At 43.2% G+C, this 26,544-nt stretch overlaps 1 protein-coding gene across 1 annotated transcript in view; it reads right to left on the bottom strand.

Moving 5' to 3' along the window:
* The window catches only part of KIF16B (kinesin family member 16B), a 224,372-nt gene that overhangs the window by 184,039 nt on the left and 13,789 nt on the right, over nucleotides 1-26,544 (bottom strand). The window contains exons 2-3 of the mRNA XM_067565282.1: nucleotides 13,190-13,259; nucleotides 4,577-4,690 (exon numbers count right to left, since the gene is read on the bottom strand). Coding sequence (XP_067421383.1) covers nucleotides 4,577-4,690; nucleotides 13,190-13,259 — 184 coding nt within the window. The remainder of the gene's footprint in view (nucleotides 1-4,576; nucleotides 4,691-13,189; nucleotides 13,260-26,544) is intronic.

Here is a 26,544-nt window from a genome sequence, read left to right as displayed (position 1 = left end):
GATTTAACTGAAGTTATAGATTCTCTTCTGTCTGGGGAGGATTGATATGGAGAGAAAACTCCATCTTGTGAGTCAATCGATAGTGGAGTATGAATGGGTGAAACAGAATATTGTGATGCCTGCACACAAGGTGATCTATCGGTACCGAAGAGTGGAGAGTGAGAAAGAGCATCTTCCTGTGTGCAGTGCAGTGTATTGGTGGTGCCACTGGTGCCGAAGTTGAGTGTTCTCTCTCTGTGTGATTGTTGGTACCGCAGTTCTAGGTTTCTCTTTTGTTGGTGCCGATGGTGGTGACAGCACTGAAGGCTGCAGCACGTGTGTCAGTGCTGTTTTCAGCACTGATTTCGCTGGTGTAGAAGGTGCCATAACCAGTGCCGTTTTTTAGCTCGGTTCTGATGAGGCCTTGGTTCCGGCGGTGTCGGCAAAGGTAGGTGCCATAGTTGAACTTTCCCTTGAGGTGGATGGTACGGGAGGTAAAGACCTGGCTGGAGACTGCTTCTCCAGCCAGGTCTTTCCCTCCTGTACCATCCATCTCAAGGGAAAGTTCAACTACGGTGCATCTCTAACAGGCGAGGTCGTGGCTCTCTTCCATTTCGAGTTGGAAGTTTGAACTGGAGTGGTGCCTCTTTCTCCGGTCTCAGACTCGGAGGTAGGCTGTAGCGACTTTTCCATTAAAGTAAGTTTGAGACGGAGATCCCTGTCCCATCGAGTATGCGCCTTAAGCTTGGAACAATGCGTACGCTTAGTCTGGACATGGCCCTCTCCTAGACACCGTCTAAAATCGGGACAGCTTCTCTGCAGGACTCGCACCTCTTGAATCCTGGTGACCCTGGCATTTTGAACTTTGTGGGAAGATGGTACTCCCTCACTATGTATACTAATACGAGAGAAGAATGGTAATTTTTTTTTAAACTATAAACAATATCTATCTTAACTAAAAGTTACTATGACTTTAGTCTTTGGTTTATATTAAGGAGAAAGGAGTGCTGCGGAGCTCCGTCTCAGGCCGGGGATTGTTGAGAAAGAACTGAGGGGGTTGGGCCGCGTGAGTGGCGGTTAGGGCGTCAACAGTGCCATGAGACATCATCCATGCATGCGCGGCCCGTACAGGCACTGCTGCACAAATCTCCGCTCAACAGTGCTGAGACACACCGACACCTGAAGTGGAGCACCCCCAGAGACAACACTCGAAGAAGAATATACTGTTAACAGTTTCAGGACTGTATCACTGCAGCTTTCCGTTACAGGTTTCAAAGGACCAGTATAACTGACCAAAAAAATCTATCTTCATTCTTGTTGCACAGATATACAATTAAAAGATCAGCAGGTAAAATGTCATCTCTAGTCTAACTTCTGAGTCACTGTAGCACAACTCATGTCCACAAGAGGGCACTGATAGGTCATGCAAAACTACATGCAGTTTCATTTATCATTCAGCTACTTGTAAATGGCACAAGTTTAATGATAGTGAACCAAACATGCTAGTAATGCAAGTATCCAGCAGTAATGCAAGTATCCCATGTGCTCCATGACAAGCTGGACATGAACTCATAGGAAGGCAGGCACGTTTTTGTGGCACGCTGGGGTAGTAGATTGGAAGTTCCATAGCAGCTTGATGCAAGTTAAAATATGAATGTTTTCAATTATTTATGAAAATTAATAATACAATGAAAATAATAGCCTGTGTTGTATTTATTTTGAAGTTGCAATCAATTTATTTGAAGATGGCATTCAATTCTCCATGTGCTACAGGACTTTTTAATTACTACAAATGCATGATAAGAGGATGGAGGTTTTGATAGCTGGGCAGGGAGCTTTTGGGATTTTTGGTACCCAAGAAGCAATTTGGGTTGTGGGATATGCACTTAAATTGGATGTGTCTATTGCAAAGATCAATAGTGAAATAGTGAATGCTGACATTTAAGAAAGTCATTTAACTTTTTAATTTAAGAAAGTCAGTTAACGCCCTATTTATATTAATGATACAATTCATACTTCTAAAGAGCTAATTTTTCAGGCTGCTGCAGCCTCAGAGCCTTTTCTCACTGGCATTTTTTTTCTCCAAAAGCAATGCCCCTTGTATAGGAATCCTCCACAGGTGTCAAAAGTAACTTGTACCAGTGCACCTTGCCGTTTGAAAAAGGTAAAACCACATTAATATAAATCAGTATTACACCAGAGCAGCATGCTCATGCTAGGGGGTTTGCACTGGTGTAGTTATAGTGAGAGAAAACCCTATCATAGATATAATGTATCACTATACATGCAGTTCACTTTTGGAAGATTTTTATTACAAATGAGGGTTAATGACAATATTTTGTTTCTCTTTTTTTTACAGCAAAAGTCCAGATTCTGGAGCAAAATTCCATAGCTTCTATGAAAAAGGGTTAGCATCCACAGAATCACAAAAAACACCAATCCCTACAAGCAGTTTCTAAGTAAAATGTCTTAGCCACATTAAAAATATACAGTCTACATAGGCAACTGGTCTAATAAATTCAGCAACAAAAAACACTGTCAAGGGCTTGTTTTTATAAAGTATTCATACCTCTGGATCCACCAGTTGGGGAGGACGGCAGAGGAAGGTGGGTGGGGAAGAAGCACACAAAGATAATGAGATTCTGAAGGTTCTATCACCAAGAGCTTGGGATAATCACATTACTCCCATATGCTAGGGAACTATGCAGGTGTTCCCATATTTGTACCAATAAAAACATTCATTCATGCATAATCATGTATTTTATTAACAGGAATTGGGCACTAAGGTTATCATCAGTTGTAATTGTTCATGTAGCCATAGCTCATGTTACTGTATAATCACAAGCTAAGACCCCCATCAAAACACACATGTAGTTCCATTCACCCCAAACAAGACTACTTGCATACTTAAAGTTAAGCATAAATAAGTTTCGCAAGATCATGGCCTAAGATTTTAAGCTCTGATTCAGGGAAGCACCTATTGACATGCTTAAATCCATCCCTATTTAGCAAAGCACTTTACACACATACTTAACTTTAAGCACATGCTTAAGCACCATTGGGAATTAACACATGCTTAAGCATCATTTCTAAATAGGAAAGCTTTCCAGAACTGGGGCCTCAATGTGTGAGTTTGGGGATTTTTATGGATGTGTTCAGTTATGGTTTTTCCTTCAGCTGATATCTTTAACTATCTTAAATTATTTTTTCCCTAGTATACACTCACAGAAACAAATAAAACCTACATAATTCAGAAAACTAGTGAACAGTGGAAATTACTGGAAGGGAAAAATTTTAAATTGCCAAGTATTAATGACTTCTTTAGTTACAGGTGTAATCAAGTGTTTGAATTAAATTGTAGATTCATATATTACTTAAACTATAAAATGAACAAAGAAGTTTTAAAAAGGGAGATCTATTAGTTTGTATGAAATGGCTAAAGAGAAAACTATGAGTGGAAATTCCCTGTCAACTAGCCATGTATGTTAGCATCACCAATAAAAATAATCTGTTATAATAATTGGATATTGGCCTTAATCTTGCCCTGAAATACCTTTTTTCTACTTTGGGAAGTTATTTTTGACCTCCATGCCTTTAGGGATCAGGCTCACCAACATCACTTAATTCTAAAATCTTAAATATCACCACATTCACAACTGCAATGTATCTGCAGCGACTCTAGGTACCAAAGTCTTTGCTGTTATCCATATATTCGGCAGGAATTTCCATTATTTAAATACATGAGAAAGTTTTCAGTGTAGAAGGAGAGGAGCAATTGCCCTAACATGTTTGTATAAGATCAAAAAGGAAAGTGCTCATACTGAAAAACATTTGAATTTTGTTAGAGAAATTAATTTGGGGCTAGAAGGAAAGAGGGAAGGTCATAAGAATCCAAGGGCCTGCAGAAAGCATATATGACACATTTCAAAGTTAGTAGTATACAAATATGCATACACATTTGTGTGCCTAAATTAAGTGCAAATATCTAGTGTGTATGCAATTACATAAGCCTGTCTTCAGAAAAGCGGTCTCCATATATTTATAGTTGGGTGGAGGAGACAATTACCACGTCTACATAATTATGGATGATGGCAGCAGGTATGCTGACTTGGGGGTGAGAGAAGAAAGGTAATTTAGAGGGCAAAGTCCACAATCCTACATTATAAAGCTAGCATGTAATTCTCTGGGGAAAAGTATCAAGAACTTGTTTAAGCAGGTTCTCAAATGCATAATAAGTCTTTTGTCCAAAAAGAAACTTACCTGGAAAAGCAGAATGTTTGTGTGCATTTGAATTAAGCTGTTGTATTTCTTCTTCGGAAGGTGATTTTTTTTTCAAAGCTTTTAGACAGCACAATAATAGTTTTACTGAGGATTTCACTAACCTGACCTAATAAAATAAGTCAGACAAAAGAACCAGACAATGGATATTTTTTCCTATACTGTGAGAAAACATATAGCTAACTGTGTTGGCTGTCCAAACACTTCTCTCAAACATGTAGGGAATTTCCAAATCGTGCAGAGGGAACTGTAAAAGGAAAAAGATGACTTCACATCATACTTTCAATCTAAAGAAAATAAATCAATTTTAAAAGCCTACCACTTCTTGAGACACATAGATAGGACTTTTACTGTCTGCTGAGAAATAGGAGAAGTCATAGGTAAATGTTTTCGTCCGTTCTCTTCCTAGGTCTCCAGTTCCTCCCTCTGGTATCTATAGAAGACAAACAAAAAAATGAGTTTGCATTCTAAGTGGTAAAGTAATTAATACAAAGGATATTTTGCAATATAGCTAATTGGAATGCAAACTTCATACAAGAGCACACAGAGAGAAAGCATCTTAATGAAAGGATATCCCTTTTTATTAATCTAACAAATATACATACCATACTTAGTGGTAAAAAAAAGTTAGCCAGTAACATCAGCTTTCATAAGTAAGGGATAGCCTTATTAAAAGAGCACTGTAGGCATGATACTCTTTATTTTAAACTACTTTTAATGCAGTGGCTCATTTTTGTTATGTTACTACGTAATACTTACCATTGCTAGTTATTACCAATTAGAATTTCTTACACAGAATTTAAGAAAATATTCCAAACATTCACTCAATGAACAAACACTTTGCTATGTACAAACTAAATTATATTTGAAAGCATGGCTGTAATTAAAATAGTCATATATGCCTTCAGCTTAAGGCTGTCATCGTGCTGGAGACAGACTGCTCGTGACATTAGAAATATGTACTAGCATCTGAATTACAGACACAATTCTTCCTCCAGGGAAGGAGCAGAGTATAGTTAAGAGCTGGGGATTATGCATCAGGTATACTGGATTTTATCCCCAGCTCTGCCACTCGTTTCACTATGTCATCCTGAGGAAAGTATTTCAACATATGTGCCTCTATTTACTCAGCTGTAAAATGGTTCTAAGACTTATGAACATGAAAGGTGCATCATGTAGATTAGTGTGTATAAAGCACTGACATCCTCAGATGAGAAGGTGCTATAACAGCACAAAGAAAAAAACAAGGTTACTTACCAGTAACTGTTGTTCTTCGAGATGTGTTGCTCATATCCATTCCATCATAGGTGAGTGCGCGCCCTGTGCACGAGCCTCCGGAAGCTTTTCTGCCCCTAGCAACCCCCTGCGGGTCGGCTCCTGCGCCCCCTGGAGTGCCGCGCTCATGTCGCGGTATATAGGGAGCCTGCCGACCCCGTGGCCTCCAGTCCCTTCTTTCTGCCGACTCCGACAGCGGGGACGGAGGGTGGGTTTGGAATGGATATGAGCAACACATCTCGAAGAACAACAGTTACTGGTAAGTAACCTTGTTTTCTCTCTTCGAGTGTTTGCTCATATGCATTCCATCATAGGTGATTATGTAGCCATACCATGGAGGCGGGTAGGAGTCACTGTCGAGTAGCCCTTCTTAGGACGGCTCTGCCTACAGCCACGTCGTCTCTTGCCTGTTGAACGATGGCGTAATGGGAAGAGAAGGTATGGACAGATGACCAGGTTGCTGCCCTGCAAATGTCCGTCAGGGGCACCCGTTCCAGGAAGGCCGCTGACGAGGCCTGGGCTCTGGTCGAGTGTGCCATCACTGTGCTGGGAAGCGACACCTTTGCCTGATCGTAACAGGTGCGGATACATGCGGTAATCCATGTAGAGATGCGTTGAGAAGAGACGGGTAAGCCCTTCATTCTCTCAGCAACCGCGACGAACAGTTGGGTTGACTTTCTGAAAGGCCTTGTCCGATCGATGTAGAAGGCCAGGGCCCTCCTGACATCTAGGGAATGCCATCTCTGCTCTGCCTCCGATCCGTGCGGTTTGGGAAAGAACACGGGGAGGAAAATGTCTTGGTTACAGTGGAACTGGGACACCACCTTGGGTAAGAAGGCTGGGTGGGGTCTCAGTCTCACTTTGTCCTTATAGAAGACAGTATAAGGGGGCTCCGAGGTCAAAGCTCTCAACTCGGAGACACGTCTGGCCGAAGTAATGGCTACTAGGAAGGCCACCTTCCAGGACAGGACTAGCAAGGGACATGTAGCCAAGGGTTCAAATGGGTGTCCTGTTAGCATGGAGAGCACCAAGTTCAGATCCCAGAGAGGTACCGGGTCGCGAACCTGCGGGTATAATCTCTCTATCCCCTTCAGGAACCTACAGGACATAGGATGAGAGAAGATAGATCTCCCCTTCCATCGGCCGGTGGAAGGCCGAGATGGCCGCCAGGTGTACCCTCAGGGAAGCCAGTGCGAGGCCCTGCATCTTTAGGTGAAGGAGGTATTCTAGGATTGCCTATATGGGCGATGAACTAGGTAAGATCCCCCGGGACTCTGCCCAAAAGGTAAAGCGCTTCCACTTAGCCTTATACAGCACCTGAGTGGAAGGTTTCCTGCTCCCTAAGAGAACCTGCTGTACTTGTGTTGAGAAGGCTCTCTCCCCTTCAGTTAACCACAGAGCCTCCATGCCGTCAAGTGGAGGGAATCCAGGTCCGGGTGAAGAAGGCGGCCCCGGTCCTGGGAGAGGAGGTCGTATCGCCTCGGCAGCGGTATCGGCTCGGCAATGGACATGTCCAGTAGCATAGTGAACCAGTGCTGCCGGGGCCAGGCTGGTGCAACGAGAATGACATTCGCCTTGTCCCTCTTGACTTTCAGGAGCACTCTGGGGAGTAATGGAACGGGGGGAAATGCATACATCAGGGGCCCCGTCCAGTCGATTAGAAAGGCGTCCGAGAGGGAGCCCTGCTCTCACCCCCGGAGTGAGCAGAACCTCTGGCACTTCTTGTTCCACGCAGAGGCGAACAGGTCCAGTTGGGGAGTGCCCCACTTGTGGAAGAGAAAAGACACCACCTCCTTGTGGAGTGACCAGTCGTGGCGGGGTACGAACGACCTGCTGAGGCGGTCCGCCTCGTCGTTCCTGACCCCGGGGAGGTGAGAGGCAGAGAGGTGAAAATCGTGCCTCACCGCAAGGTCCCATAGCTGTATGGCTTCCTGGCACAGAGTGGAGGAGCGTGCCCCCCTTGCCTGTTTATATAAAACATGGCTGCTGTATTGTCCGTGAGGACATGTACTGCTCTGCCCATTAGGAACCTGAGGAAGACCTTGCAGGCGAGACGAACTGCACGTAGCTCCCTGACATTGATGTGCAGGTGCAGTTCGTGTGGCGACCATAGACCTTGTGTGCTGAGGTCGTTGCTCATGTGGGCTCCCCAACCCACATCTGAAGCGTCCGTTATCAGCGTCACCGATGGGGTTAAGTCTGCAAAGGGAACCCCCCGAAGAACCTCGCTCGGGTCTGTCCACCAGTTGAGGGAGGTTAGGACCTGGGCTGGGATGGTGACCACCCTGGAAAGTGAATGTCTGGATGGGGTGTACACCGAGGTTAGCCAACCTTGAAGGGGCCTGAGTTTGAGGCGAGCTAGTCTCACCACATATGTGAATGCCGCCATGTGACCCAACAGCTGAAGGCAGCGCCTGGCTGTCGTCGTGGGAAATCTGAACAGTTCCTGAATGATGGCGGTCATGGTCTGGAATCTGGCCAGGGGGAGGAAAGCCCTGGCTTGGACTGCATCCAGGGTGGCCCCTATGAAGTCTATCCGCTGTACTGGGGTAAGTGTGGACTTCTGCTCGTTGACCAGCAGGCCCAGCCTGGTACAGGTTGTGCAGGTCAGGGCTAGACTGTTCTGTACGTGAACCCTGGATCTTCCCCGTATTAACCAATCGTCGAGATAGGGGAAGATCTGGATGCCTCTGCGGCGGAGGTGGGCAGCTACCACCGCCATACACTTCGTGAAGACCCTGGGTGCTGAGGAGAGGCCAAATGGTAGGGCCGAAAATTGGTAGTGGACACCTGCTACCATAAAACGAAGAAAACGTCTGTGCCCAGGGAGGATAGAAATATGGAAGTAAGCGTCCTGTAAATCGAGGGCAGCATACCAATCCCCTGGATCTAGAGCGGGAATGATGGAGGCTAGGGAGAGCATCCGGAACTTGAGGCGTCTGATAAATCTGTTCAGACGACGAAGGTCCAGAATAGGTCTGAGGCCTCCCTTTGCCTTGGGGATAAGGAAATAACAGGAATAGAACCCACTGCCCCTCTCCGAAGGAGGAACTTCCTCTACCGCCCCAAGGCGGAGAAGAGAGTGAACCTCCTGGACGAGGAGTAGCTCGTGAGATGGGTCCCTGAAGAGGGACGGGGTAGGGGGAGAGTCTGGAGGAAATGCCGAGAGTTGGAGAGCATAGCCTCGTCTCACTATGCTGAGTACCCAGCGGTCCGAGGTTATTCCCTGCCACTCTCGGAGGAAGGGATGCAGTCTGTTCATAAAGGGGAGGGTGGAAACCAGTGGGATGGTGATGGTTACTGGGCTGCCCTCGAGCCTCCCGTCAAAAGGACCGCTTGTTATTTTTCTGCTGGCCCTGCTGGGAGCCCCCTGCAGGGCCTTGGCGGTCTCTTCTGTTCGACTGCCTGAAGCGGTCTCGACCTCGCCTGGATGGAGTTGCTCGAGGAGGCAGTCGAGGGGCAGGCTGCTGTTGCTGCTGCCGTTGGGGTCGCTGTCTGCCCTGGCGCCTTGTGGCCTGTGGCACATAAAGGCCCAATGACTTAAGGGTAGCCCGAGAATCTTTGAGGGCGTGTAACTTAGTGTCTGTTCTATCCGAGAACAGGCCCCCGCCCTCGAAGGGCAGATCCTGGATGGCCTGTTGCACCTCCAATGACAGACCCGAAGACTGCAAACACGCCGCTCATGCATCACGATGCCCGATGCCATAGCCCTTCCTGCTGCGTCGGTGGCATCGCTTGAGGATTGGAGGGCCGCTCCCGCGACTGTCGCTCCCTCCTGCAGGATGGTGTTGAAGTCCTCCACCATGTCAGGTGGTAAGGCGCGGAGGAACCGTTGGAGGGAAGCCCACAGGTTCAAATTGTACCTGCCGAGGAGCGCTTGGTGATTCGCAATGTGTAGTTGTAATGCCGCAGTCGAATAAATTTTTCTACCAAATAAGTCCAGTTTTTTATTTTCTTTGTTCTTTGGTGTACTGGACTGGGCCCCCTGTCTGTCCCGCTGATTAACCACATCTACAACCAACGACCCGGGGGGGGTGGTTGTAGAGGTATTCGAACCCCTGGGCGGGAACGTAATATTTGCGTTCCGCAGTCTTAGAAGTGGCAGACACTGACGCTGGGGTCTCCCACAGGGGCTTGACCACCTTTAACACCCTGTCGTGGACAGGGAGCGCGACGCGGGAGGGGCCTGCTGAGCTAGAGGTCCCGAAAAGAGGATCCTCCTCCTCCGAAAGTTCTTTGAGGTCTAGCTGCAAGTTGTCAGCTAGCCTCCTGAGCAGTTCCTGATGGGTCTTATAAACAGGCAGGGGTGTTCTCTGGTCCCTGGAGGTGGTGTCCGGAGGAGAGGAGGAGGAGGACTGGTGCAGGGGACCCGTAGATGGACCCTCCATAGGGTCGGACCCCTCGTCCGAGGAGTCCGGTCTGTCCTGACTAGGAGGTGGGGGCGGGGGCTGGACCGCCACTGAGGGGACCAACGCCGCACCCTGGGTCTGTTGTTGAGGCCATGGTCCCCAATAGGGCCATTGCCAGGGCCCTTGCATCCATGCCGGCACCGGTCCCGGTGCCGTGGACGTTGCCGGCCCGGAAGGTGCCGGGCTACGGGACTTCGGGCGCTTCCCCTTGTCCTTGCCCCGATCCGGCAGTGATCTGCTCCTGGAGGAGCGGGAGCGGCTACGGCGGTATCTGTGACGCCGGCGAGGAGGGGAGCGGCTGGAAGTAGACGAGCGGCCCCGGGACCTTCTAGCTCTATGGTGGTCAGGCGACCTAGAGCGGTCTCTTCCTCGGCTGCGTCTTCTCCGGTGCTCCGGAGAGTCTCTGAGTGGCCGAGCGTGCGGTGCGGGGGACCACCTCGGGCTAACTCTGGGGGCCCTCACCGATGGTGACCGGTGGTAGGGTTCCGGGGCAGGGGGACCCCGACGGCTGCCAGTGGATGGGGAGCGGTGGCTGTCCTGGGAACGCACTCGGGCCCGGACCGGAGATCGTGACCGGTGTCGAGGGCTGGAGCAGCACCGAGAGCCTGAGTGGCGCCGAGAGCCCGAGCGGCGCCGTATAGCTCGGCGCCGAGAGTCGGAATGGCGCCGTATAGCTCGGCGCCGAGAGTCGGAATGGCGCCGTATAGCTCGGCGCCGAGAGTCGGACCGGCGCCGGGAGTCCGACCGGTGCCGTATAGCTCGGTGCCGAGAGCCCGACCGGTGCCGGTCATCGCCAGGAGAGGGCGTTCGGTGCCGGGAGCTGTGCACCGGGAAGCGAGAGCGGCGCCCGCGCAGATGTTCAGAGCTCCTCTGCTCCGCCTGCGAACCACATCGGTGCCGAGAGCCTGGTGATCGGTGCCGAGAGGTGCGCACCGAAGTGCGAGGGTGGTCAGTCTCTCTCGGTGCCGGCTGACTCTCCCGACGATGGAGGGACGCTGAGGATCTGGTGGGCGATGGAGAGTGGCAGCTCTCGGAACCTCGGGACCGCTCCCGTTGCTGCGGTACCGAGGTGCTCAACGACCTAAGGTCGGAGCGAGGAGGGGGGGATCCCGCTTCCCCCGTCCTCGACCGTCTGGGGGGAGACGATGGTTCCTGTCTCCGCTGCCCACCGGGGTAACCCAGCACGGATCTACCCCGAGACGCCAACCCTGACCCCCTCGGTCGAGGGGGGGATGGAGGCGTCGGCATAGCCATGAGGGCTCGTGCCGCTACAAACGCCTCCGGCGTCGACGGCCCTTGCAGGAGAGGTCCCCCACCCCCCGGGGTCGGGGAGGCTCCCTGCGTGGCGACGCCTGTGTCGGCTCTGGTTGTACCCCCTGCTGTACTGGTAGCAGGGGGGAGTCCATAGACACAGGCTCCAGCCGCTTCTTCTTCTTCGGCACCTTCCGCGCCGGTGCCGCTGTCGGTGCTGGGGGCGCGCTGTGCGCCGATGAGACGCTCAGTGCCGATGGAGATCCCGAGGGCTCGGAGACTGGGCGAAGCGCCGACTCCATTAGGATCGTCCGAAGGCGGGCATCTCGCTCCTTCTGCATCCTGGGCTTGAAGGACTTGGAGATGCGGCACTTGTCCTTCCTGTGGAGCTCGCCCAGGCAGCGAAGACAGCGGTCGTGCGGGTCGCTGATGGGGAAAGCCTTCGAGCATTCCGCACAGGCTTTAAACCCCGAAGTGCCCGGCATGGCGCCGGGAGCCCATAAGGGCTAACTAAGTACTTAAACTACTAAAACTACTACTTTTTTTTTTTTTTAAACTATACAGGTTAAAACTATGAACTTTAACAACTAACTACAACTATAAAACTATAAAACTAGAACAGGTTGAGGAGATTGCTACTTGCGATAAAGCAAGGGGCAGCGTTCCAAAAGACCGTCACGGGCGGAAAGAAGGAACTGGAGGCCACGGGGTCGGCAGGCTCCCTATATACCGCGACATGAGCGCGGCACTCCAGGGGGCGCAGGAGCCGACCCGCAGGGGGTTGCTAGGGGCAGAAAAGCTTCCGGAGGCTCGTGCACGGGGCGCGCACTCACCTATGATGGAATGCATATGAGCAAACACTCGAAGAGAGAACATCTAAAGATGTTTCATTATATAGCAATATATATTATTTAAATAATAAAAGTCTGATGTAAAGACCTGCATTTTTTGTTAAATGAGCTAAAAATATATTAATGTGCTGAATCCACCAGGTAACAGAGGCACAGTTATTTAGTGTATTTTAACTTTATTGTATCTTTCCCTCATTTCCATTTCAAATTCCTTTAAAATAAAAATCTTACCAACCAATTCCTACTCCTGTGCTGCCCCACTATATATGAGATATCACAGCTAAGTAGCATTTTATAGCAAGTTTTCACCAAATTTTTCATTTATAGAATATGTTCATAATATTTTTCATTTTATACGTTTATCTTAAATCCCAGAAAGCATGTTATTAAGAAAGTCTCTGTAAAGCCACTCCATATAAATAGAAATCTAATGGTAAAACCCCCTTTTGGGTATTGGACATTCCAGCATAACCCCCGAGAGCTGATGTAACTACGGGTTATGTAAGAGATGGTCAGCACAACTAGGACCTTAAATGATTTAAAATTAGTAATGGGTTGAAAGCCTTTTACATTTGCCCTTGAGGGCTTTCAGAACATCAACATACCTTTAAAATCTTCAAATACTGGCAGGTGAGTTTTGCACACCTTGAAAAATTCTGCATCCCTCCTGCCGTTAGTTGTCTTTTGGCAAGTGAGAAAAATTTAAGAAGATTTTTAAATCATCCTGGTAAATGTTGGCAAGATTGTCCAGTAAAATTTTCAGTGAAGTTTTCATTATAATTTTGAAGGGTTTTTGGAAGCCTTTTTGGAAGGCTTTTTGTACAGTAGGATGAAAAACTAGAAACAGGATATAAATGTTTTTCCATTGTAAGCATTCCAGCTAAATGAATGCCTAAAGCAACAGACAACTTAGAAATACTTAAGAAACAGATCCTACAGAATGGCTTTCAGAGGACATTTGTACAGTGAACAATAGTAACTTCTCTATCTTGGTCTTCAGATACAGCACTTCAAAGATGTAGATAAGCCAAAATCCATAGGCCTCTCCCTAATACCAAATGGCCACCACCAATTGCCTATATAGCCATCAAAATAACGTTCTGCTAACTTGGTTTAATTTTTTCCTTCCCAAATGAGAACACTCACCTTTATATTTGTGATTGTTGTTTTATTTTTTTCCACTGAAATAATAAATTTAGCATCCAGGTCCTTTTCCCTGTAAGTAAAAAGCATGATTTCAATATGCTGAAGATAATCTTTGATTGCTATGTGCAATCAAAAGTTTACTGTTTTTATGAACAACTTAGCACAGTTACTGTATATTATATTAGTCAATTTCTTTTTTCATTGAAGCAAATTGCTTTACATTTCTGATGTATTTTATTGCCTGGGCTTCTTTCCAAGTCTTTTCTGCCTTATTATAACAGATAGATAATCTAGGACAAATTCTACACCAGAAGTTTTATTAGACTTTATTAATAATTTGCTCTTAATAGCAGATCTGATCCAAAACCTGATGAAATTGATGGGAACATTCTCTAGCTCTAATGAATTCTGAAATAAAGCATTATGAAGGAAATCTCAACTCTTTCCACCTGCATGGGGAGATTTTGATAGACCAGTAAAAGGGCCAAGGACCACATGATAGTGTAATATGATTATCATACTTGTTGCTAACAGCTGCCACAATTGGTAGGCCTTTCTGCAGGCCTCTGCAGCCTTCACATGATTAAGCCAGGTGGGGAGTGGAGCCCCTTTCTCAATCCTTGCCTGACCCTGCATCCTCTCCCTGATGCTCTGGTTGACGTGCTAGGATCTGTATTTCAGGAAAAGACCAATAAGCTTATTTATTCATGCCCTCTAGGAAATGTTTGTCCCAGCCTCAATATATGTAGATTCTGTCGGAACACATCTAGTTAAAATTAAGTACTCTGGCAACCTTAGGTGTAGCTTTTGAAAAAAAAAAAATTCCCTCTTTCTTGACGTGTTATTGTCTGCTAACAAGGATAAATGGGGTGGGGGGGGGGTAAGGAGAAGAAGAGGCTTGGACTCTTTGGGATCTCTTCTTGGACACAGCTTCTGGATCCTCCAATGGCAGCTTGAAGATCAGGCCAATCGGAAAGCCGTTGCTGTTTCCACTTGAAAGCCAACCCAGACTTCGGTAATTATTAAAGGTTGAGGTGTTTTACTAACCTGTTGTATATGCGTGTAAGTGCTTGAGCCTAAGTAAAGTATGGCTTTGTAGTAAGAGCACTTTTGTGTTATACTGTTTCTACCAGTTCATCTATCAGCTGGATGGCCAGGTTATTTCCTGACACCCCCTCACACAAAATAAAGTTACCATGAGCTTTGGATTGGCAGAACCCCGGGTAACACACCAAGTTCACAACACTTTTGTTTTGGCCTGAACCGGGATCCAACTTGGCTACACATCCTAGGTAACTGGGACTGAGTAGTGTTTTAACTGCAATTCTTCCTTAGAGCTCAGTGTTGACAACTCTCGCAATTTTACTGAAAGTCCCACAATATTTGGTGTTTTTCATGATGCCTCAGCTGCTAGAATAAGGTTGTTGCCTGACAGTCTCAGCTTCCATTTAAACAACTAACTAGCCTTCATGCCAAACATCAAGAACTCAAAACTTCTTTTGTATTCTAAATGATTTTGGGGGGACCTGAGTCTTTTAAATACTTGTGGTTGGCAGCTCTGGAGACTTTGGCTGTACTCCTCTCTTAGTCTAACTGCCCCCCCACCCCCACCCCTGGCACCTGCTCCACAAAAATCTGTCCAATTCTGAAGTAAAGAGTGGGTAAGACAAAGCAAATCCAACCCTGGAGAAGCCAAAACAGGGCAAGGGATAATCGAATTACATCTCTGATACATGCCCTCCCATGAACACCTGAAGACCCCAGAGAAAGAGCAAGTCTACAATCTCACTAGATCAGTTTCCTTCACACACAACGCTCTAGTGGCTGGGAACTTGTAGAATTGATCTTGGAAAATATTCAAGTGTTGGCAACTATATATCCTGCTTCTTTGAAGTATCAAGAAAGAGTCAACTCAGTGCCTGGGAACAGCAGGTGCCAATCTGTTGCCGAGATTTGATTTCATTATACCTAATATATGAGTAGTTCATATGTATATTTGTAATTACATTTGTTTTAATAAGGTTACCCATTAAAATACTGTTGCATATAACATCCTGTGCATTATAAAAACATGTAAAATATGTAGTGCTATTCAGACAAAACTATATTCACAACCGTATTAGTCAAAATCATGTCAGCTGCCACAAAAAACAGATTATTTATTTACCAGGTGACTGTCAATCGTATCTGAGTGACACACAGCAAAGTAAACAGGGTTCAAACAGTCATGGTGTTTTCATGATTATTTGATATTTACTTAGGCCACATTAAAATAAAAAACATCAGAGAGCAACTTCTTCCCTCTCCAGTCCCAGCCATAGCTTTGTCAAGCACCAACGACAGACTTTCAGTTTAATATTTCCCTCCAAATGGATGGCTGGAATATCATTTCTTAATCCTTGCTCATTGAAAAGTCACCCTACATTCTATTCAGTCTCCTTCTAAAAGTAATTTTGAAGGAAAAGGAGAGCCATTTTAAAATCGGTCAATGAACAAAATATAAATAAAAAAACAATGAAGATCCTTATTTAAATATCAACACATAACTAAGTTATTTTCTAACTCAATAATACACAGAATTTTAATATTGTATAGTTAAAGGCTGTAATCTGAATTCAGGTTTACTAGAGCAAAACATTAGAACTACCTTTGATCCCTTGATATCATTGATTTTTTTTTTCACATCCTCTTCCAGCTCCCTGACTAGCTCTATATTTGCATACTAAAACAAAATAATTCTGGTACTATTGACACACAAGGGAAACGAAGAAAGGTTTTCAGTGTTATTGTTACCAAGAGAGAGACTGAGATTGTTTCGTATGCCGCCACCCACAAAAGGGCAACGGGCCCAGTTCCTGCTCACAATAACAGAGTCACTAAAGTCACTTGAACAAGTAGTTTTATTAAGGTGAGGAGTTATTAGTCCCAAGTTGTTGTAAGTAAGTTGCACAATAAATATTCTGTTTTAATATGAATGTTTGCTTACAAGTAGTTTGCAATCCATTTGCACTTAGAAGTCTATAAGACATTCCTTTCAGCTGGAAACAAGTGTGGACCAGGACTACCTAGTTTTTCAACTGATTTTTTATTTTTATCTTCATTATTTTTTGGGAGGGAGGAGAGAAAAGGAGAAGGGGGAAGAAAGTCAACAGTAGCTTCACTAAATTTAGTTAGCTCCACGCACCCAAAAAACCCCAAAATCTATTATGGTAATGAAAAACATCCAGATTGAACATTTACAGTAGTGCCAAAAAGAGTTTTAAATATAAAAATGTACTATGTATTGTTTTCACAAGAAATCTACAGGTCGCTTATTTTGGTTGTAACACTAACAACATATAAAGGTCTCAGCATTTTAAATTTTACCCTCTCGAAGTATAAAACTGTCCATTAAAAAAATTAGATTCAGAGCTTTTTTAAAAAGCAGCCTCTTAAAAAGGACATGAAAAAGGGGGGGAAAAAAAAAGATGTTACTCTTAAGGTGAGGGCATGGTTAAAAACGAATGTAGGATCTGAGCTATTCACTATCCAAACTGAGTGAAAGGAAATGTAAAGACAATTAATAATGAAAAGTAAAATGGATTTAAAAAAAAATTCTTTCAGTTTAATATTAGTAATATAAATAATAAATTCTTTAGGTTTCTAATACATGATTTTTGTAATTTGAAAGGGTCCCTTAAAAATCTAACTGGAGACGAATCATGTTGTCATAATGTTGTCTAACATTACTCTGCTGTAATCTTACACACAAGTTTTGTTTGGAATTGAATTTTGCTCAACATTTGGAACTGTACGCTTCATCTTAATTACCAAAAAAATTAAGTAAAGTATATGAGCATTCAAGGCCTGAAAAGAAGCCTGTTGCAGTTAGCAACTTTTACAATATATGGTGTTTACATACAATATAAACTATAGTTCACAATTTAGACATGAGCATCAAACACTGCCCAAAAAAAACATATCACCACAAGTAAAATACAAGCCTCTATTTCCCTTCTCTTATACTTTGTATTATATTCATTATACACGGTAAAATAAAGGAACAGGTTACCAAAACAAGTTCATAATTAAAGGCGTGATAATTTATTGCACTGAAAGAATTTGTTTCCTCTAAAATCAGATCTATTCTCACTGCAATCTCCAGCCTTTCACCACTGCCACTTCATACACTATGCCAAGCTGTAATCATGCAGAAATTAAGTTTGCAACCCATGACCTCTTGGCTCAGAACCAATGTTACAAAGTGATCAAAGCAGGCAAGTTGCTCGGCACAGGTGTCAGGAAATATTTCAACTAAGTATTTAGTATTAACCCTCTAGTACTACTAAATTCAGATATTCACCCAAAACATAAGGGGGAAAAATTCTGGAGAATTGTTTTATATATTAGCCCCTTGTTTTATTATCAAGAGTACCACCATCAGGAAACATGGTACACTAACACCAGTCTGCATGTCTGACAAGTGGATTATCTAGTCACAGATTTAACAATTCTTCCTCACTTCTGTAGGCTAGGATGTGATATTAAGCACAGCCATGAGCTGGGCTGGTACAGAAACTATCAATCCAGGAGTAGCACTGAGAAACTGACTTAGAGAGACACTGAGTCACATTTCCTTTCTTGCTTTCTCTATACTCTGCATTACTACCCATTCCCCATCAAGATTCTAATTCCCTGCCCAACTGCTCCACAGAGGAAGAAAGCAGGCAAGTAGTCCTGCTTACTCCTATAAACCTGGACTTAAGATCTGACCAGCCCTCACAAGGGGAGTTTTCTCCACTACATGGGCATCTAATCCAAGTCATAACCATTAACAGTATTTCAAAGGAGAGAGTAGTACACCTCAGCTACATCCTCTTAAGATGTCACTATTCCAGTCCTTCACAAGCCTTTGTCAAGTTCCTCCCACAATGAAAGGGAACCAAGAACTGGAAAGCCCTGGCATAGTTAACATATAAACAAATGAAGGAGAATCTTGGAACATCATTTTTATACATAAAGGAGCAAAAGTGCACAAGTGACTTTTTTGTCTTTGTTTCACAGTTCACCTTTAAGATACTGCTGCACCTCAATGGAAATGGGAAAACATCTAGAAATAATTCAACTGATGTAATACGTTTTTCATTAGTCTTTGTTCTTTATTATTTGATTACTCATGAGGTATTCATCTGCTCTTGATACTTATTCCCATAAGGAAGGCGTGTTCTTATGTTTGTCATTGAATTGCTTCTACAGTAATCAATTGTGATGTCACAGAGGAAAATTTTAGGAAGAGAACCAATAACAGGAACAAGATATGTTTTGTTAGTAATAAAAAAACAAAAAAAGGAAACAATACCCACAGGAAACAATCAAAGCCCTTTTCAAATACATTTTTAAACATTATCTATTTTATTGCAATTCCAAGGCAGTTACAGAATGGCAGCATGGACACTACTCAACTTGCCTTCTGAGCCTTACTCTTTTAAAAGATACTTCAGGGGTCTGGCCAAGTGGTAATGGATGCATAAGCAGGGAACAAGTTGGAGAGATACACGATAAGCAGGTGGGCCAGACCCTCTGCGCTGGTGTGGGAGCCCTCAACAAGAAGGGGAGAGCTGGGAACCATTTTGCTATTACATTATTAAGTTTCTGTCACACGTGTAGCCAGGGGACTATAGGGCAATGAAGGTTCCCCAACAGTCAGTCCTGAATAAGGATGGCTGACCCTGAAGGAGTTCACCTTCTCAGTACAACTAGGGATAAAACTCCAAGAGGTGAGTACATGGATATAATATCACTGTTGCACAGGGAGGTGGTGGCAGACAATAAGTTGGGTCAGAGCAAGCAAAACAGAGAGATGCCCAAGGAATAATAGAACATGGGAAAATTGGGAGGCTGCATTTCTCAGCTATGCAGGGTTATAGCAGAGACTTACCCAGGGAGAGTCCCAGCCTTGTTTAAATAGGTGGATATGATCAAACTGGCCAACACCACATTCAAGGGCATGTCGTGGTTTAATTATGATGAGCAGTTTAGATTGTGGGTGGAACACAAACGGGGATCCGGTGGGACATATTGCATCATACACTATGGTTGGAGTAACATATCTTTAAGGAGAGTCAGTGTTTGAAAAAGAGGTCTTTTAATTAATCCAAATTCCTATCACCACAGACTTTCCAAATTATAATAAAATTTAAGTAACGTCAATCCAACTTGAAAGCTACATAGTAAGAGTAAGTAAAAGGTTAAAGGGTCCTAACAACTTTATCTCTATTCTATATGTAATATTTTCTAATCTTCCTTTAAAATGAGCAATTTTAGCCTTCAAGACATGAAAGCCTAGAATGCGCAGTCTGAAGAGAAAATTAAAGACATCCTATTAAAAAAAAAAAGCAGTAACAGTAGCCAAAAATTTTTCTCTACTTGAATTTTCTGATACTTAGGCAGTTCAGGAAGATTCTGTTGCAGGTGTTTCATACATCTGCAGTATCCCCCTGTAATCTCTCTCACTCACATGAAGAAGATAGCAGCTGGGCCCCCACAGGCTGAGAAAGAAGGTGGAGACAGCAATGTCGCTCCTCATCTTAACAGAAGATAGGGGAGAAGAAGAGTTTAGTTGGACCAATGGGAGGACAGACAACTCCTGGAGGCAGACATAGGAGAAGTGCTCATATGCTGCAGCTTAGCCCCTCCTCATGCATCAAAGTGCACATGAAGTGTGCTTCAAGAAAGGGGAGGGTCTTCACCACTGCCACTGGCCAGTTGTATACCCTATGACTGGAGAATTGCTAATATAGTTCCTATTTTTAAGAAAGGGAAGAAAAGTGATGGAGGAAACTACAGGCCTGTTCGTTTGACCTCAACTGCATGCAAGATCTTGGAACAAATTAGAGGTGAAAAGTAACTGGGATAAAATACAACATGGTTTTACAAAAGGTAGATCGTGTCAGACCAACCTGATTTCCTTCTTTGAGAACATAACTGATTTTTTAGACAAAGGAAATGCAGTTGATTTAATCTACCTAGATTTTAGTAAGGCATCTGATACAGTTCCATATGGAAAATTATTGGTTAAATTGGAGAAGATGGGGATTAATATGAGACTTGAAAGATGGATAAAGAACTGGTTAAAGAGGAGACTACAATCAGTCATACTGAGAAGTGAACAGTGAGGCTGGAGAGAGGTTACTAGTGGAGTTCCTCAGGGATCAGTTTGGGGACCAATCTTATTTAAGATTTTTGTTACTGACCTTGACACAAAAAGTGAGTGTGAGCTAATAAAATTTGCTGATGAAACAAAGTTGAGTGGTATAGCCAATACGGAGGAGGACCAAAATATCATTTAAGAAGATCTGGATGACCTTGTAAACTGGAGTAATAGAAATGGGATGAAATTTAATAGTGAAAAAGTGCAAGGTCATGCATTTAGGGACTAACAACAGGAATTTTTGCTATATAAGCTGGGGATTTATCAATTGGAAGCAACAGAGGAGAAGAAAGACCTGGTGTATTGGTTGATCACAGGATCAATATGAGCCATCAATATGATGCAGCTGTGAAAAAGGCTAATTCTGTCCTTCTATGCATCAGGCAAGGTATTTCCAGTAGAGACAGGGAAGTGTTAATACCATTATACAAGGCGCTGGTGAGACTTTATCTGGAGTATTGTGTGCAATTCTGATCTCCCATGTTTAAGAAAGATGAATTCAAACTGGAACAGGTATAGGGAAGGGCTCCTAGGATGATCAGAGGAATGGAAAACCTATCTTGTGAGAGAAGACTCAAAGGGCTTGGTTTGTTTAGCCTAACCAAAAGAAGGCTGAGGGGAAATATGATTGCGTGCTCTCTCTCTCTCTCTCGATAGATTAGATTAGGATTAGATTAGATATATCAGAGGGATAAATACCAGGGAAAGGAGTTATTTAAACTAAGACCAATGTGGACACAAGAACAAATGGACATGAACTGGCCATAAACAAGTTTAGGCTCAAAATTAGGGGAAGGTTTCTAACCATCAGAGGAGTGAAATTCTGAAACAGCCTTCCAAGGGGAGAAGTCGGAGCAAAAAACCAAATTGGCTTCAAGACTGAGCTTGATAAATTTATGCAAGGGATGGTATGATGGGACTACCTACAATGGCATGTGGCCTATCAGCGACTGCCAGTAGCAAAAATCCCCAACTGCCAGAGATAGGACAGTAGATGGGGAGGGCTCTGAGTTACTACAGATAATTTTTTCCCAAGTATCTGCGTGGTCAGTTTTGCCCACATGCTCAGGGTCTAACTCATCATCGTATTTGGGGTCGGGAAGGAATTTTCCCCAGCATCAGATTAGCAGAGACCTGGGGATTTTTTGCCTTCCTCTGGAGCATAGGGCATGGGTCACTTGCAGGTTTAAAGTAATTTACATGGTGAATCCTCTGTAACTTGAAGTCTTTAAAGCCATGATTTGAGGATTTCAGTAACTCAGCAAGAGGTTAGGGGTCTATTTCAGGAGTGGGTGGGTGAGGTTCTGTAGCCTGCGATGTGCAGGAGGTCAGACTAGATGATCACAATGGTCCCTTCTGACTTTAAAGGCTATGAGGACCAAGCACTCGTAAGTATCAAACACTTCTCCTAAAAGTATATTCTTTTCCTCTTCTAATAAAATTAAGAAAATTTTACTGAAATTGTTTTTACTGCCAGAAAAGTTTCAGTTCACATATCTGTTTTCTTAAAAGTCTACAAAAAGTTAATCAAAGAGGACACTATTCATTTTACTGACTTAAAACACTTGTTTCTAGAAGACAAAGCTTTAACTCTCGAGTTTTTTTCCATATTTTCATGAGGAGTAGATTATTTTCAAAGTGGGATAATGATCTACCTCCTTCACTGTTGTGAATACAGACTGTGCTGACCTGATGGTTCACCCTTAAGTCTACTAGAAAACGGCCTTACTTATATTCAAAATTACACTTAAAAGATATTATTTTAAATAGATATAGTTAAACTAGTGCAAGAAACCCACAGTAAGGACACTCAATCAGATTTAAACCTGGTGTGTGCTGATTTAGCTAAATTCAGTAAGGAATCAACTTAAGCTACATTGAAATAAACCAGGTTTAAATATCAAATAAGGAGTGTCAATGCTGTTTTACATCAGTTTAACTAAATTGTTTTTTAAACTCATTTAAGATTACACTAGTTTAACTTTAGATTTAAAACAAGATCACATAAACACTTTTGAAGGTGAAGTGTCAGCTCAGCAGTCTCACCTTCATGTTTATAATCAGATTATTTGCATTGTGTGCACAAAATATGTACAGTAAAACCTCAGAGTTACAAACACCTTGGGAATGGAGGTTGTTCATAACTGAAAAGTTCATAATTCTAAACAAAACGTAATGGTGGTTCTTTCAAAAGTTTACAACTGAACATTGAGTTAATACAGCTTTGAAACTTTACTGTGCAGAAGAAAAATGCTGCTTTTAATCATCTTAAATTAAATGAAACAAGCACAGAAACAATCTCCTTACCTTGTCAAAAAAAAATTTAAACTACTAAAAAAAATAAGGGAAAGGTTTTTTTATGTTTAACACAGTACTGTATTTGCTTTTTTTTCAGCTCTGCTGCTGCCTGATTGCATACTTCCATTCCGAATGAGGTGTGTGGTTGACCGGTCAGTTCCTAACTCTGATGTCCATAGCTCTGAGATTCTATGGTATATCAATAATGAAAAACCTCTGATGAATTCCAGGATATTTACATTTCATCTGAAGGCCTAAAATACTGAGGACATTTCACACCCTCAAAGGAATAAGAATAGTCTCTCATTGACTGCAGTTTTTCCTTTCAGGTCCTCAATCGTAAGAGTTGCCTCCACAGCTCAAATTTTAAGAACCCAGGACTTCACTGCAATATTGCCAACCTTAAGTATTTGAAAATCATAAGTCAGGCCCCTAAAATCATGAGAGCTAAAAATACATTCTGGGGGTTTTTTTAAGTTGTGTCCTGGGTTTTGAACGTTCAGTATTCACATTTTCAAGTTACTCTCTGCAACAAATAGGGCTATAAACTTTCCTTAAGAAAAAAAGCTAAAATTCTAGTGTACTCACTTGACTCCAGGAGCTGGTACTTTTAAGAAAACAGATATTGAAAGACTCATAATAATTGTCACCAGAGTTAGCAATGGTGTAAACTGTGCTATGAAACAGAGTCAAGTTGCTACATTCAAAATTAAAGCACAGTTTCTGACAAGAACTTGCAATTTATCTAATAAGATTTTGGCCTCTGCTTCAATGAGTCCAATAATGATGGGAAAAGCAGCAGCGTTCACGCAATTCAAGACTTGCCTGGGAAAAACTCCCTTCCACTGGCTACCATCCCCCACTTCCCAGAGAAAAACAACCAATCACAGGTCCTGCAGGAGGCAGGCTGAGGTTTGTTCCTAACCACAGAAGTAAAAAATTTTTGGGTAGAGGAGGGAGCAGCTGATATCATTTTCACAAAAGTGGGGGAGAAAGAAGAGCCCAAGCTTAGGACGGCTCTGCTCATTCCTCTTGTGGACAACAGATCAGTTGATCTCTGCTCTTCCCCACTCCTGTGACACTAGGCCTGAGAAGAGGAAGTATTTAGGCTACGTCTACACAGCCAAAAAAAAGAACAACCCCACAACTCTGCAGCAGCAAGCCCAGCTCAACTGATTCAAGCTTGCAGGGATCACACTGCGGGACTGGCCATTTGGGCTTGGGATGGACCAAGGATCTGAGACCCTTCTCCCTCATCAGGTTTCAGACCCCGGGCTCTAGCGTGAGCATCTACATTGATATTTTTATATTGCAATGCAGACATACTCCAAGAGTCCTTGAAGCTGCAGGGAAGCTGCAGCAGCACAGGCTTCAGTGCAGGCTAAGCAAGCCTTCCTGGCAACTGTCTATACTAGCACTTTTGTTGGTCAGGGGTGTGCAAAAAAAAAAAAAAAAAAAAAAAAAAAAAACCACACCCAACAGACATAATTTTCACCGACAGATGAGCCAGTGTAGACAGCGCTGTCGGGCAGGAGATGCTCTCCCATTGGCATACAGCAGCTACATAAGAAACCTTACAGCATTGCAGTTGCCATGGTACAGCTGTGCCACTGTAAATTCTCTAGTGCAGACATAGCCTCAAGCATCTAGCCCACGCTGAAACCAGTCATGGCTTCACTACTACTGGCACCCATGCTAGCTAGAGTGAAGCTCTCTCCAATATGCCTACACAGGCATACACCTACACCTCTCATGCCGTTTTGACAAACCCATAGTGAAGAGAGCAGGGAGAATTAGAAAACAGATCAAATAACATGATTTTATCTTTTAAAAAGTAATCCCGGGATATTTTTAACTTTTGGAGTTGCCAATGCTACAAGGATTTCTCCAAAAGTAAAACTAGAACTCTCTCTATAGCCAGAAACAATAGTGCTAAACAGGCAGTGGCCAAAAATGATCTTGTATTCCTGACTGACAATATCACAAAAGTCTCTACATTATGTCATTTATTGGATTGAGATAAAATACTTGCAAATGCTGACTACATATTCCTCATCAGCTGGTAATACAGCAATGAGTACTGCATAGACGCTTATGAACTATATGGGCAAATCAACATCACCTGTATCAGCATTTTAATTGTTCCTTTAATGTTCAAACTATTCTTCCCTTTTCTTTGCAGGCCTCCAAAATGTCTATTGGAAGACCACTACATCTTGTTTATTCTGCTGTTCTGAAGTCTCACCAGAAAAGAGAAAAAAAAATCCAGCAGTTTAGCACATGCAATTTCATCCTAGGCCTTGAAATAGCAAATTAAGAGAAGCAGCTTTATATAACCATGGCTTAGTGGGTTGACAGATATAAACTACACATCCTTGATATCCAGAAACAAGTTCTGCTGTATCCTACGGCACACAAACCGTAGCTTCATATTTTGAACTTGGAGTATTTTCCGATCATAAAATAATTTAAATAATTTGCTTGCAGAGTCCATTGATTTGGAATTATATTTCACCATATACTAGGTTACCATATTCCCTAACCAGCATGCAACAACTATTGCTTGGCAAAGTTTCTATAGTATAGAATTGATTGAAATGCCAAATTTCTGAGGCTCTCCAAAAAAAATACATCCCTTGACATGTGCATGAAAATAGAGTTGTTAATAATAATACAAAGTATTGTTCCTATTTCTTTGTCCCTTTTCAGGAAAGGGAAATCTTGCCTTACTTAAGAACATAAGAATGGCCACACTGGGTCAAACCAATGGTCCGTCTAGTCTGTCTTCCAACAACAGGCAGTGCCAGATGGTTGAGAGACAATGAACAGAACAAGACAATTATCAAGTGATTTATCTGCAGTCATTCATTCCCAGTTTCATGTAGTCAGAGATTTAGGGACACTCCAAGTATGGTGTTGCATCCCTGACCATCTTGTCTAATAGCCATTGATAGACGTATCCAATTCTTCTTTGAACCCAGTTACACTTTAGGCTTCCACAACATCCCCTTGTTCATTAATACATACATACCAGCTTCTTTATGGAGAACTGCCTAGATAAAGTGCTCTTAGCCACAATGTTAAATTTTACCAACAATATTGAAAGGGAACAGTTTGAATCTACATTAAGTCTCTTCTAGAAAATGAATGTGCTGTGTCCTTGTGCTATCACGTCAAATGATGCCTAGGCTTTTGTGAACTATTAATGAGTGAAAAACAGTCATATTAAATTATGCACTTAATTTATCTGATATTAAAAATGTATATTTCTAATAGGACAATTGCTTATACGGCTTGCTTAGAGCTGAAGTCTAACTGACTTACTTGAAGCTGGAGAAATTGCTACAGAAATTATAGAGCTCTCAATTATTTAAATATTAATTATACTTATTAGCCTTGTGTGACCAACTCTAGATGTCACAGCACAAGACAGATTTCATGAGATTGGGGTGAGTATAAACAAACAAACAAATAAAATGTGGAGGTTATTAAGGCCCTGTCCATACCAAAACTGCTAATCAAATCTGTGGAATCTCAGATCATGCATGTGTAACTGGTTTTCCCAGTCCTCTTTCCTTACAACTCTCTTTGGTGTCAGATATCCTAGAATGCATTGCCTTACATGCTGCTGGTGTCAGTTTGTATGCATTTCCTTCAGACAATCTATTCTTGCTAAGGCAATATGGGATAAACAGCCAATATTTTGCAGAATGGACTGATTTTAACATGAGATTGCATATTTTTGTTTGTTTAGCAAATTCAGTTTTCACCTCTTCTGGAACTCAGATAAATACCATCCAGTCCCAGTGACTTATTGCTCTTAACTTATCAGTTTGTTCCAGGACATCCTCTTTTGACATTTCATCTT

The sequence above is a fragment of the Emydura macquarii genome, unplaced genomic scaffold, assembly GCF_026122565.2.
Source record: "Emydura macquarii macquarii isolate MOO-44397 ecotype Brisbane River unplaced genomic scaffold, CSIRO-AGI_Emac_v2 contig_2676, whole genome shotgun sequence".
Classification (NCBI taxonomy): domain Eukaryota; kingdom Metazoa; phylum Chordata; order Testudines; family Chelidae; genus Emydura; species Emydura macquarii.
Note: the sequence above shows the minus strand (reverse complement) of the source record. Positions and strands in the feature narration are given on the sequence as shown.